General features: G+C 45.5%; 1 protein-coding gene across 1 annotated transcript in view; it reads left to right on the top strand.

Annotated features, from left to right (window-relative positions):
* KLB (klotho beta) overlaps nt 1–15,314 on the top strand; it is a 64,900-nt gene that overhangs the window by 43,854 nt on the left and 5,732 nt on the right. The window contains 2 exon segments of the mRNA XM_043513953.1: nt 462–730; nt 6,036–7,179. Coding sequence (XP_043369888.1) covers nt 462–730; nt 6,036–7,179 — 1,413 coding nt within the window.

Genomic DNA, 15,314 nt, shown 5'->3' with positions numbered 1-15,314 from the left:
GAGCCCTTCAGAGCAGTTCCTCCCCACCACAACCCTCCCACCCTCTGGCAGGCCCCTCCAATCAGCTCCTTCCCCTATCCCTTGTGCCTCCTGCCTGCTGGTGATCAGCTGTTCAGCGGCGTGCAGGACACGCGAGGGAGGGGGAGGAGTAGGGGCAGGAAGAGATCGAGGAGGAGGCTGAATGGAGTGGGGCGGAAGTGGAGCAGGGGCATGAAGAGGTGGGGCTGGAATGGGGGGTTGGGTGAAGGGTGGAGTGGGGGCAGGACCTGGGGCGGAGCGAGGGTCAAGCACGCCCAGGAACTCGGGAAATCAGTGGCTCTGAGTGATGAGAAACAGGCAGTTTCATAATACACAACACTCTCTTTACTTTGTTATAATGCATGCTCAAACTGTAAATCATACTGAATTTATTAATTAATATTTTAACATATAACACATTTTTATTTATTTCTCCTATGCAGCTATTAAATACGACAGAATAGATGTGTTTGGTTACACAGCCTGGTCTCTCCTTGATGGCTTTGAATGGCAACATGCCTACAGCACTAGACGTGGATTATTTTATGTAGATTTCAACAGTAAACAGAAAGAAAGGATTCCAAAGTCATCTGCACTGTATTACAAGGAAATAATTCAAGAAAATGGCTTCTTTCTGAAAGAGTCTACTGCAGCTTTGCAAGGTCAATTTCCCTGTGACTTTTCCTGGGGTATCACAGAGTCCGTTCTTAAGGTAAGCTTAATGTACTGTAAACAACGGTTATTTTTGCTACATACAACAGTTAATAACAATAGTACTTTGTACATATGTATGTGTGACGTGGGGCTGGGCTTACCAGTGGCATTGCCTAGTGGCTAGGTCACTCCACTTCCCCATTTCCAGTGCCCCTCGCCGGCAACCGGTGTTCCCTCCAATTTTTTACATCCATTTGCGGAATTAATTTTATGTGCACCAATATGGAGATGATGTGTGACACATCACCTTCATATTGGTGCACATAACAACAAAAATCATGTGGTGGGGTGGGACCGAGAGGTTTGGTGTGTGGGAGGGGGCTCAGGGCTGGGGAAGAGGATTGTGGTATGGGGGGATGAGGGCTCTGGCTGGGGATGCAGGCTCTGGGGTGGGGCCAGGGATAAGGGGTTTGGAATGCGGGAGGGGGCTCAGGGCTGGGGCAGAGGGTTGGGGGGGTGGCTCTGGGGGTGGGGTTTGGATAGGGGTTTGGGGTGCAGGCTTCCCCAGGGCTGCAGTGGGGAGAGAGGATGCCCCTCAGCCCTCTCTCGCTGCAGCAGCTAGGGTAAAGGAGAGGCACCTCTCCCCAGCTGTGGCAGCTTCGGCGGGGTGGGTCTGGGCTGGGCCTGGGCTGGGCCAGGCCGTGGGAAAGGGCTCCTCTCCCCTGGCCACAGCAAGTCTGGGGCAGGTCCGCACTGGGGCCAACGGGGAAGGGCGCCTCTCCCCACCGTGGCAGGTCTGTGCTGGGGCCGGTGGGGAGAGACATCTCTCCCCACCACCGCCCTGAGCCCCTGCACAGGACTTAATAGGCAGCTGCGCAGCCGTGCAGCTTAGAGGGAACTTAGCCGGCAATTACTCCAATACTATGTGAACCCACCTTTTGATGGGTGGTGACTCGGCCCTCTGGCCAGGTCACTGATTTAATTTGTCCTCTTCTGTCCAGACAAATATATAAAGTTTCATGTCCTCACAATGGGAAAGGTTTTCAGCCCATCTCTGGACCCCTGCATGTGGCTCTTCCTCACCCCGAGGCTCTCAGTGTTTCTATTCCTCCTTACTTTGGAGAGGAGGGCTGGAAGGAAGGCTTTTGCCCCCTCCACAATAGGGTGGTTGGTAGGAGAGCCTTGGCCCTTCTACTCATTATGTTTTGGTCCACAGTCCTATGAGAGACAACAATATCCAGCCCCCTGGAGTGCCTTGAGGCCACCTCCCTGGACCACTTCCTACTGTTCGCCTCCCCCACAAAGTCTAACATAAGATAGCATAATAAATCAATCAACCTTCAGCCCAGCGGGGCTCAGCTGCTAGCCCTTCTTTGCAGGAAGGACTTCTGCATCATTCTTGTTCAGGAGTTTTTAGGTTGTCTGTTCTCCTATCTTGTCTGCCCCCATCTATCTTTCTTTTCTTGTCATTTTATGTTGCAGTAGCCTCAGAATGTGAGGCTATGACAATCGCCTACCAGTGTTTCCACATAATCCAGTATATATCCTCTCACCCTGCCTGGTATCCTTAAAAAAGTACAGTAATGCTTAATTAATGCTACCCCACTTTCCCAGTACTCTCACCAATCCTTTCAGACTATGTTCTTTCACATTGAGGCATCTCAGTTCTTCATAAAGAAATCTTTCTTTCTGTATAACTCACCCTGCATTGCCATAGCAGATGCTGAACTGTTTTTTTATCTTTGCATGTTTCAAAGAATCCATGTTTGTGCATGTTTAATGGATATAAATAGCCATTCAGGTCATAGTGACTGGTTAGAACTCTAAATATAGTTACTTTGCTTCTTCAAGTTCAGGATGTGTTTCATAGAACCTTCATCCTTTTTTCTCTTTTGGTCCATATTTCTTACCATTCCTTCTTAATTTTTTTCTTAGCCAAACTTGAACCCTTGTTCTTAGAGGGTTTTTTATATCATCCTCCTCATTTTGTAAGACATTTTTCAATGCTTTATCGGCCATTTAATTAGCAGGTACCTACATGTTCTGGGATTCATGCTACTGTTGTGTATACCTATTCTGAGGCTCTCTTTCTGATCGCCATTTTACCCAATAAAGAGTAAGATAGGATAGCAGCTATAGTAGAGCATACATCCCTTATCCAGGTCTGTACCAACAGTATAACTAAGCTGTCAAAATGGAAACACAACTGGATAGTCTCATAGATCTCTTAATTCCAAAATCAGGCCATTCCCACTCTACCTGTGTTGTCATCTTTAGATCCTCTTGTATGGATCTGGCAATGCTAGACCCCATTTGCCATGTATAAACTCATAAATTTTATTTATCATATTTGACAGCCCCACTCTTCTCTTTGTTTATTGTATAATTCCAGATACACAACTGGAGAGAACTGTTCAGCTATAGTTTGATTTCCCATGACTAAAGATTTTAATCTCTTCCAGATCTTCCTTTTCACTCAAGTCTTTTACCCACTTTTTGAGCCTGCTAGCATGTGGAAGTTTGTGATGTCCAGTTGCATCTTGTCTACTTAATTCCCAACAGTCTTTGTATATTTGTTTAGTACACTTTTATATTCACTATTTCCATTAACCTTAGCCCAAAAGGTTAAATCTAACAATTTCATCCTTAAATTTATAGGCATTTCTCTGGTGACTATTTGCATCACACGGAACAGTGTTATAATATCCGCACCACATGTGATTTGCACAGCTTGCTGCCCCCTTTTGAGCTGTCTGGCTCCCTTTTAATCTCCTCCTCCAGTTGGAGCAGCCTCTGGAGGGGCAAGGGGGCAGAGTCACTTGGGTTCAGAACTGCTTCTTAAGCCTTCAGTCCCAATGTTAGGGTAACCTGGTGTCTAATTTTCAACTGAAACACCTGGTTGAAAATGGACCCTGGCGGGCTCCACTGATCGGACCATTAAAGATGTGGTCGGCAGTGCTGCGGCGCTAAGGCAGACTAGTCCCTACCAGCCCTGGGGCAAAGCGCTGCGCCCTGAAAGTGGCCAGCCAGTTCGGCTCCTAGGCCATGGGGCTCCGCGCAAGCTGCCCCTGCCCCTGCCCCTGCCCCGAGCACTGGTTCCCACCCCCCACCTACTAGCACTGGACCTGCTGGCCGCTTCCAGGGCACATGGGACACGGAGTCAAGGCAGGCAGGCAGCTTGCCAGACTTAGACACTCCCCACTGACTGGGAGCCGTGCAAGGTAAGCCCCAACCCCCTGCCTCAGCCCCCCCCAAACCTGGAGCCTCCTTGCACCCCAAACCCCTCATCCCTGGTTCCACCCCAGAGCCTGCACCCCTTGCATCCCTACCTCAGCCCAGAGCTCCCTCCCGCACCCTGAACCCCTCATCCCAGCCCCACCCTGCAACCCCCTCCTGCACTCCGAATCCCTTGGCCCCACCCCCCAGCCTGGAGCCCCCTCCTGCACCCGAAACCCCTCATCCTCAGTCCCAGCCCAGAGCCCTCACCCCTTCCACACCCTAACCCCTTGCCTCAACCCAAGGCCCCCTCCCACATTCCGAATCCCTCGGCTCAACCCCCCAGCCTGGAGCCCCCTCCTGCACCCCAAACTCCTCATCCCCAGCCCCACCCCAGAGCCCGCACCCCAAGCCCCTGCCCCAGTCCAGTGAAAGTGAGTGAGGGTGGGGGAGAGTGAGCCACCGAGGGAGGGGGAAATGTAGGGGGCTGGGCCTCCAAGAAGGGGCAGGGCCTCGGTGTTCAGTTTGTCACAGTATGTATACCTTTCATCCAGGTATCTCAAAGCACTTCAAAAATATAAATTAAGCTTCATAACAACCTTGTGAGGTAAGTATAACAATATCTGTTTTACAGATGTATAAACTGAGGATCACTTAAGTGACTTGCCCAAAAACCACAGAACAAGTCAGTGATAGAGCTAGGAATACAACCCAGAAGTCTTAGGATTCTCAGGCTTCATTGCAAGGATAGAAAATGAATAAACCATAAGTTTAAAATATTGCAACAACACAAATGAAAAAATTAATCAGCGTCTTCTGCATATATGATACTTTCAGTATGAACTCTATTCAGAAATGCATTATATTGTGTACACCATCCTAATAAGATAAGACTGTTTTCTTACAATATTTATTTCCACATTAAATGTGATAGATAGCTATATTTGACATGTGGCAGGTGTGCTGTAACATGGTTTTGTAATTGCATAGTCAAAGATGACAGGTTGGAAAACATTAGCCTAGAAAAATACATACAGCTGACAAAATAAATGTAATTTAACCCAGTCAGACCAGCCACAGGAAAATAAAGACTTCTGAGTAAATTCATATTTCGGGGATGGGTTTTACTTCTAAAAACTTTTAGAGGTTTTAGATTAAACCTTGTTAGTTCACCACATGGTACTGAAAATTCTATATATTAAACACACTGGTTTTCTTTTTTAAAACCCAAAACTGTAAAAATAAATAAAAAAGTCCAAAGCAATGTAGAACCTTGTTAAATAATAATAGTCAGAGAATGACCCGTGTAGAAATGATAAATATCAACTACTCATTAAACTACATGGTTATTTATAATTGGAATTAGAACAGTGATTCTAGTCCTAGATCTGTTTCAGAGTAGCAGCCGTGTTAGTCTGTATTCGCAAAAAGAAAAGGAGTACTTGTGGCACCTTAGAGACTAACAAATTTATTAGAGCATAAGCTTTCGTGAGCTACAGCTCACTTCATCGGATGCATTTGGTGGAAAAAACAGAGGAGAGATTTATATACACACACAGAGAACACGAAACAATGGGTTTATCATACACACTGTAAGGAGAGTGATCACTTAAGGTAAGCCATCACCAGCAGCAGGGGAGGGGAAAGGAGGAAAACCGAAAGTTTCTCCTCTGTTTTTTCCACCAAATGCATCCGATGAAGTGAGCTGTAGCTCACGAAAGCTTATGCTCTAATAAATTTGTTAGTCTCTAAGGTGCCACAAGTACTCCTTTTCTTTTAGTCCTAGATCTGCCACTGATAATGTTCAGCTTTTCCGTAGTACTGATGCTCTGTGTGACCTTGGGCAAATTAATTATTGTCTTTATGCCTCCGTTTACCCATTTGTAAAAATGGATGCAACTCTTATACAGGAATGCTGTGAGGTTGAATTAACAAAAAAAACCAAACCCATCCTGCACTGTTGTGATGTGTCTGTAAACTCATAATGTACAAAAACCAGGACTAAACAGCAATGAGGATCCTCACTTCTCTGCTTTGCAAATAAAACTAAAACTAATTCTGTCTTACATATAGAGATGCAAGTAACAAACAGATACCTGTTTAAGTAAACTAAATTTGCATATGTTTGTCCCCATCCATTTTTACAGGCAGAATCTGTAGCTTCCTCTCCACAGTTCTGTGACCCTAACCTGTATCTCTGGAACATCACTGGAGACGGGCTGTTGCACCGAGTTAAAGGAGTGAAGCTGAAAACCCGACCAGCTCAGTGTACAGACTTTGTCAGTATTAAAAAACAACTTGATCTCCTGGAAAAAATGAAAGTAACACATTACAGATTTGCACTTGACTGGTCCTTAATTTTACCTAATGGGGATTTGTCAGCCATCAACAGACAAGTTCTCAGATATTATAGATGTGTGATTAGTGAGCTACTGAAACTCAATATTAAATCTATGGTCACCTTATACTATCCAACTCATACCTACTTAGGCTTGCCTGGTCCTTTGTTGCAGAGAGGAGGATGGCTAAATCAGTCTACTGTCCAGGCTTTTCAGAACTACGCGGCTTTGTGTTTTCAGGAACTTGGTGACTTGGTTAAACTGTGGATCACAATAAATGAGCCAAACAGATTAAGCGATGTCTATAATAGCAGTAGCAATGATACGTATCAGGCAGCACACAATTTACTGATAGCACATGCCAGGGCCTGGCAAATATATGACAAGCAATATAGATCCTTTCAGCATGGACTAGTGTCTTTGTCTCTGCATTCAGATTGGGCTGAGCCTGCCAATCCCTATTTTAATTCTCACTTAAAAGCTGCGAAAAGATTTCTTCAGTTTGAAATAGCCTGGTTTGCAGATCCAATTTTTAAGACCGGGGACTATCCAGCAGCCATGAGGCAATACATTGTATCTAAAAACAAAAAAGGTCTCTCAAATTCCTTTTTGCCATATTTCACAGACGAAGAAAAGAAACTTGTTAAAGGTGCAGCTGATTTTTATGCACTGAATCATTTTACCACAAGATTTGTGATTCATGAACTTCAAAATGGGAGCTGGTATGAATTTGATCGGGATGTTCAATTCCTGCAGGATATCACATGCCTGAGTTCCCCGTCTCGTTTGGCAGTGGTGCCCTGGGGGATGCGCAAAGTTCTAAAATGGATTAAAAAAACCTATGGTGATATAGATGTTTACATCACAGCAAATGGGATCGACGACCAGTCTTTGGCTAATGATGAACTTCGAAACTATTACTTAGGAAAATACACCCAAGAGGTTTTAAAAGGTGAGATGATAAATGCAGATATTTTAGAATAGGGGTTCTTAGCCATTTTCATGGTATGGACTATATTTTCAACACAGACATCTGTTTGTCCACCTCCCCTTCCAGTCACAATCTACCTCTTAATTCGTTAGCACAAGATGTCCCAGTGCCAACTTGAGCAATGGCTTACACTGAAAAGTAATATTAGTAAAATAGTTAATTTATTTTGGCTGTCTTGAGAAGCGTTTTAAACTTTTTGAAAAAAGTTAATTTTGCTGTCTATTTTTGCTCTTCAATGTCAATAGGTGCCATATGGTCCCACTACCCCTGAAAATTAGGCCACTTATTTAGGTGGCTAAATATAGATTTAGGTGGCTGTTAGGCATCCACATTTTAAAACAATGAATTTAACATTTCCAGTGCTATATTAGTTTTCAAGGAATTTAGGAATAATGAGTATTTTTTTGGTTCATTAATATTCCAGACACTGAGTTACAATCTCTAAATAAAGGGGGAAATGTTCCTGTGCGAGTAGGTCCCTGGAAAGATTTAGTTTTACAAGCAAGGCAATATCATAGACATTTATATATACTGCCTAGAGAGCTGATACTGCTCAGAATGTTCCAATGATTTAAGGAAGAACCAAAAACTTGCCATTTCCAATCCCATGTATTCATTTGGTATCCAACTATTTAATTCACATAAAAGATTAAATCTCTTTAGAATATTGTACTTAATGTTGCTCAAATATAACTGCATATTATAATCCAGTTGTTTGCAGTGGTGTTGTAGCCATGTAAGGTAGGTGAAGTAAATCTTTTAATGGTCCAACTTCTGTTGGTGGAAGGGACAAGGTTTTGAGCTTCACAGAACTTTTTTTTCAGGTCTGGGGAAGGTAACCATAGTGTCTAAACAAAATACAAATTGAGACACTGTTAAGCATAGCAGATTCACACATGCTGTAGGAGACCACTTAAAATTAAGTGGGCAGTTAAGAATTAGCAGGCAGGGTGTCTTACAGAGTGTTGTAATGAACCATGAAACCATGTTGAGGCCATGATTTTTAAGATTTAGTAGAGTTATGAATTTAAGTTCCCAGGCTCATCTTTAGAAGGTGTTATGCGGGTTTCCTTTGAGACCGAAGACTGAGAGGTCAGATATGCCGTGATCACTTTGTGAAAAGTGTTTGTCTATGGGTGATAGGGTGGTTTTGTCTTTTATCATTTTTCAGTGCGAGTTCTTTTGAGAACATAGCAATAATCTGGTTCCATCCACATAGTTATTGTCGTGGCATTTGATACACTGAATGAGGTATACCACATGTTGTGATAAGTCTGGGTAGGACCCAAGAATCTTGAAAGGTGTGTTGTATTGACCATTGTAGCGGTGAAGATATGTCTACAAGTTTTGCATCTGTTGTTCTGGCAGGGTCTTGTGCTGCTTTGAGTTTGTGTGTCCTGTGGGGAGCTTGTTTCTGATGATGAGCTTGGTGAGGTAGTGGGGTTGCTTGAAGACCAGAAAAGAGAAGTTGGGAAAGATTTCTTCTTCGAGTGCTGGTCCCTATGTGTATTCCACAGGTCGGGAACAAATAAGCGTTGTGTGCCCAAGTCTGGAAATTCTTCAAAGCAATGTCTGCTGGCCCACACACATGCAGTAGCTCTCCTCGTGCTCTTGACTGAGGATATAAGAGGCAGTGTTGGTCAACGCCTCTCCAGTTCCTTTTTACTTCCACATTGCATGAGTCAGAATTGTTTCTTCCTTCACTTCGTTGTATAAACTGTAAAGAAAGAAAAAACTTCTAAATAGTTATATTTCTTATCTTAGTAGTTAGAAATACTCTATACTATACTCAAAAAGAAAAGGAGTACTTGTGGTACCTTAGAGACTAACAAATTTATTTGAGCATAAGCTTTCGTGAGCTACAGCTCACTTCATCGGATGCATCCGATGCTACATACATAAGGTGCTACAAATACTCCTTTTCTTTTTGCGAATACAGACTAACATGGCTGCTACTCTGAAATCTATACTATACTGTAAACTTTTTCTCTCTGGTTAGGGAACCCTTCCCCAACTCCAGAATCATGCCCAGAGTCCCACGATTCAAGAATTGCATCTCCCTCTCTATCAGTGATGAACATCAACAGTGCCTGTACTCTCTGGGTGAGGTGCAGTTCTGCAAAGTGCAATATCTTTCACTCCTTCCCACCCAGAACTTGAGAAGCCCAGGAGCTTTGCCTGTGAAAGCCCCGGTGGAGAAGGCTATGAGTCCCCTCTCCAATCTTGGCCAAGGACACACCCCTGTGCATCAGTCTCAATTGACCAGCAGTGTCATCCAAGCCCATGCCTTAGACTGGAAACTTCAACATCTAAGCCCAAAGACTCTTCTTCTAGGGTTCCCCATGAGAGTAAAGGGCACACTCATGGCGCAAGGACAACTCTCCTTCGAGGACTGTCCATAAGAAACACACTTTCTCTACAAGCTTTTCCAATTCAGGAGAGATGTCGCATATGGAACCTAAGGAACTGGCTCTGATGAAGATCCCCAGATTGGAGGGAAAGGTGCATTAAAAAAAAAATCCTCCAGTTTCATCGATCACCTGAGCAAGCGTAAGGCCAGACATTCACCAGTTCCATCTATGAATGCTCGTCCAGACCCATCATCAGTACCACCTCATTCATCTGAAGACCATCTGGCTGCTGCAGATGCACCAGGTCTTTCAGTTTTGACTGCTGGAACCCCTCACCCACCAGAGTATAGGAGACTTGCATAACATTGGAGGATATTGTCCTCCATTATCCGCAGTCTCCACGTTTTTTCGGCCCTGCCCTTGTGAGCAATGTTGTTATTCTGGAAAAGGAGTCTACATGAATATCCCAGGAGTTGTCCCATCTCCAACTGTCTGGCAGAAGTGCTGTGGTACCAATGGTACCACTATCGATGGAACAGTTCTCGGACTCAGGTGAATCAGAGGAGCTAGCCACACCAGTATCTCCATAGAATCATAGAATCATAGAATATCAGGGTTGGAAGGGACCCCAGAAGGTCATCTAGTCCAACCCCCTGCTCAAAGCAGGACCAAGTCCCAGTTAAATCATCCCAGCCAGGGCTTTGTCAAGCCTGACCTTAAAAACCTCTAAGGAAGGAGATTCTACCACCTCCCTAGGTAACGCATTCCAGTGTTTCACCACCCTCTTAGTGAAAAAGTTTTTCCTAATATCCAATCTAAACCTCCCCCATTGCAACTTGAGACCATTACTCCTCGTTCTGTCATCTGCTACCATTGAGAACAGTCTAGAGCCATCCTCTTTGAAACCCCCTTTCAGGTAGTTGAAAGCAGCTATCAAATCCCCCCTCATTCTTCTCTTCTGCAGACTAAACAATCCCAGCTCCCTCAGCCTCTCCTCATAAGTCATGTGCTCTAGACCCCTAATCATTTTCGTTGCCCTTCGTTGTACTCTTTCCAATTTATCCACATCCTTCCTGTAGTGTGGGGCCCAAAACTGGACACAGTACTCCAGATGAGGCCTCACCAGTGTCGAATAGAGGGGAACGATCACGTCCCTCGATCTGCTCGCTATGCCCCTACTTATACATCCCAAAATGCCATTGGCCTTCTTGGCAACAAGGGCACACTGCTGACTCATATCCAGCTTCTCGTCCACTGTCACCCCTAGGTCCTTTTCCGCAGAACTGCTGCCGAGCCATTCGGTCCCTAGTCTGTAGCGGTGCATTGGATTCTTCCATCCTAAGTGCAGGACCCTGCACTTATCCTTATTGAACCTCATTAGATTTCTTTTGGCCCAATCTTCCAATTTGTCTAGGTCCTTCTGTATCCTATCCCTCCCCTCCAGCGTATCTACCACTCCTCCCAGTTTAGTATCATCCGCAAATTTGCTGAGAGTGCAATCCACACCATCCTCCAGATCATTTATGAAGATATTGAACAAAACGGGCCCCAGGACCGACCCCTGGGGCACTCCACTTGACACCGGCTGCCAACTAGACATGGAGCCATTGATCACTACCCGTTGAGCCCGACAATCTAGCCAGCTTTCTACCCACCTTATAGTGCATTCATCCAGCCCATACTTCCTTAACTTGCTGACAAGAATGCTGTGGGAGACCGTGTCAAAAGCTTTGCTAAAGTCAAGAAACAATACATCCACTGCTTTCCCTTCATCCACAGAACCAGTAATCTCATCATAAAAGGCGATTAGATTAGTCAGGCATGACCTTCCCTTGGTGAATCCATGCTGACTGTTCCTGATCACTTTCCTCTCCTCTAAGTGCTTCAGGATTGATTCTTTGAGGACCTGCTCCATGATTTTTCCAGGGACTGAGGTGAGGCTGACTGGCCTGTAGTTCCCAGGATCCTCCTTCTTCCCTTTTTTAAAGATGGGCACTACATTAGCCTTTTTCCAGTCATCCGGGACTTCCCCCGTTCGCCACGAGTTTTCAAAGATAATGGCCAAGGGCTCTGCAATCACAGCCGCCAATTCCTTCAGCACTCTCGGATGCAATTCGTCCGGCCCCATGGACTTGTGCACGTCCAGCTTTTCTAAATAGTCCCTAACCACCTCTATCTCTACAGAGGGCTGGCCATCTCTTCCCCATTTTGTGTTGCCCAGCACAGCAGTCTGGGAGCTGACCTTGTTAGTGAAAACAGAGGCAAAAAAAGCATTGAGTACATTAGCTTTTTCCACATCCTCTGTCACTAGCTTGCCTCCCTCATTCAGTAAGGGGCCCACACTTTCCTTGGCTTTCTTCTTGTTGCCATGGAGACAGTCGAGCCCCAATGGATAGTCGAGGGATTATGCTTGCCATTCCTCTGAGTATAACACTCTTTCTCCCCCCCACCCCCAACCCGGGACAGCTCATATTGATTCTCTTGGGGTCTATGGGTTCCACAGCCAATCAATCCCTCTTTCTTGCCTGATTGGGATCCATTGGATCCTTATGACAGGCATCTGGGCACTTCTCAAGAGTTGTACAGCTCCTCTCCTTCTCGCCAGCTGGTTCTGTTGGAGAGCTTGTACGAGGAGGAAGAGCTGGAACCTGATCTGCAGGTGCCGACGGTTCTGAAGGGTGTCTCTTCATCATCCACGGTCAAAGCAGTCACTCCTCCTTCTCCGCAAGATGACCACTGGCATTACTAGGAGCTGTTACAAAGAATTTTCAGTGACCTATAGATCCCATTAGATAAGGTCCAGGATCCTCAAAACCCGCTCCTGGACATGTTGCAACTGCAGGGACCAAGTAAGGTAGCCCTTCTGGTCAATGAGGCCATACTAGAATGGGCCAGAATGGTATGGCACACTCCAGCATCCTGGGCCTCTACACTGAAAACAGCCGAGAGGCGATATTTTGTTCCTGCTAAAGGACCTGAATTTTCATTCTCCCATACTGCCTCCAACTTGTTGCTGGTACAGGGGACTACAGAAAGAGCTTAGTCGCATTATTAAAGGGCAGCCATGGCAGATAAAGACTCTAAGAGACAGGATCTCTTGAGGAGAAAGGTCTCCTCCATAGGCCTGCAATTTTGTGTTGCTAACTACCAAGCTTTGTTAGTGAAATACAATTTTAATAATTATTCCAGGCATGCGGACTTCAGACATAAGCTTCCCATGGAGGACAGGGCCAAATTTCAGTCTTTTTCTTTTTTTCAGATGAGGGGGAAATAGTGGCAAAAGTAGCCCTCCAGGCTGCAGTGGATGCAGCAGACACAGCTTCCAGAAATTTGGCCAGGGTTTAGTCATAAGGAGGGACTCTTGGCTACAATCATCAAGGTTTCTTAGGTAGGTCTAAAACACCATCCAGGACCTCCCCTTTGATGAGTCTAATCTCTTTAAAGAGAAAACAGACAAGACCCTACTCACTAAAGGACTCCAGATTGCCTCTGCATTCCCGGGGGATTTATACTTTATCCCCTCCGAGGGAACATCAGAGGGAGTCCTATAGACCTTTATTGCCAGGTGCCCAGCTGAGCCTCCACACAAATGCCAGAGGATTCTGAGGCCTCACTTCTCGGCCCCCTCTACTGACACAGCCTCTACTCACTCCCAACTACTGGCCAAGAGCCATATTTGACATATTGGTTGAGACCACCACTGATGCTGCCTATCTTTTCCCCATGTCACCTTTTGGGGGCTGTGTCACACTCTTCACCCACAACTGGAACAAGATCACTAGAAACATTTGGGTTCTGGAAATTATCCATCAGGGAAACTCCATAGAGTTCCTCTCCTTCCTGCTTCACAAGCCCCCTTCCTAGTCCTTCTTCAGGGATCACCCTCACAAGATAATTCTTCAGGACACAGAATCCCTTTTACATCGAGGGACAGTAGAGTGCATCCCGCCTCATTGCCACAGAAGGGGGTTCCACTCCCCACATTTCCTAATTCCCAAAAATGATGGAGGGTGGAGACCCATCTTGGACCTTTGGCAACGCAACATCTTTATGTGAAATCTGATATTCCGGATGATTATGTTGGCATTGATCATCCCCTCCCTTCAGAAAAGGATGCAGTTCCTGACTCTTGACATGAAGGATGCGTATTTGTATGTGGACATTCACCCATCACACATGAAGTTTCTGCATTTTACACTTGGCCAGGAACACTTCCAGTTTCAAGTCCTCTTCTTTGGGCTCATTTCAGCACCCAGAGTATTTACAAAGGTTTTCTCTGTGGTGGCCGCCCAGATGAGATGCCAGGGCTATATGGTATTTCCATACCTGGATGATTGAGTCCTGGTAGGCCAACCTCATCAGGTGCTCAGGTCGGTGACAGGGTTTCTCTTCAACTTTTGGCCACCCTAGGCATTTGCATAAACAAAGAAAAGTTCATTTTATTGTCCAGTTACCCACAAGGTCAGTAAACTTTATTGGGGTGATGTTATACTTGGTTTCTGTGAGAGCATTCGTCCCTGCAGACAGGTTTCATACAATGAGCAACCTGATTTCATGCATTACCCACAGTCCACAGACTGCAGTGCCCAGGTGTCTTTCATTGTTAGGCCACATGATGCCATTTACCAGACTCCAGCTGCGGTGTCTGAATGCAGCCAAGCTTGCAATCTACTGACTGAAGAAGGACCATATCAAGTCCAAGGTTCCCACCAGAGTTATCACCTCCCTTGCTTGGTGACTGAACCCTGAAAACCCATTGTCAGTGTTCCCTTCAACCCTTCCACGTCCAGGGCCAGCATTGTAACAGACAGCTCCTTTCTGGGGTGGGATACCCACATGACAACCACACTGCTCAGGATTTCTGAACCCCACACGAAGCTAGGCTACATATAAACATATGGAACTGAGGGCAGTCTGCTTTGCGGGCAAGGCCTTTCTTGCTCATATGCTCACGCCATGTATAAATAACAGCCAATATCACTATGGTGGTCTATATAAACAAACAGGGAGGAGTGAGATCTTGTCCCCTCTGCCTGGAAGCCAGCAGACTTTGGAACCGATTAATCGGGAACCACATCACAATACAAGCAGCGTACCTTCTCAGTATCACAGAGAAAACCTTTGTAAATACTCTGGATGCTGGAATGAGCCCAAGGAGAGGACTTGAAACTGGAAGTGTTCCTGGCCAAGTGTAAAATGCAGAAACTTCGTGTGATGGGTGAATGTCCACATACAAATACGCATCCTTTTATGTCAAGAGTCATGAACTGCATCCTTTCTGAAGGGAGGGGATAATCAATGCCAACATAATATAACTCCCTTGCTGACAAACAAAGCAGAAGCTTCTCTCCAGACCATGACTGGGAGGTTCACAACACAGTCCTAAGTGAGAGATTTGCAAAGTGGGGTAGTCCACTATGAGACCCCTTTGTGTCCCAAATGAACAGAAAGCTCCCCTTGTATTGTTCCAGAGGAGCCAGGGGTTGTGACTCCCAGGACTGCGATCTTCTGCTGTCTTGGACAAACAGCCTCAGATATGCCTTGCTTCCCATTCCCCTACTTCCACTGGTCGTAAGGAAGATACATCATGACAGAGCCAATATCCTTCTCTTAGCACCCTATTGGACCAGAAAGTTCTGGTTCACGGAACTTCTAACAATGTCTTCCCACCCACCAATCATGATCTTCCATTCCCAGATCTCCTAACCCAGGAAGGAGGGGAAATCAAGCATCCCAGTCTGATCT

The sequence above is a fragment of the Dermochelys coriacea genome, chromosome 4 (genome assembly GCF_009764565.3).
Source record: "Dermochelys coriacea isolate rDerCor1 chromosome 4, rDerCor1.pri.v4, whole genome shotgun sequence".
Lineage (NCBI taxonomy): Eukaryota > Metazoa > Chordata > Testudines > Dermochelyidae > Dermochelys > Dermochelys coriacea.
Note: the sequence above shows the minus strand (reverse complement) of the source record. Positions and strands in the feature narration are given on the sequence as shown.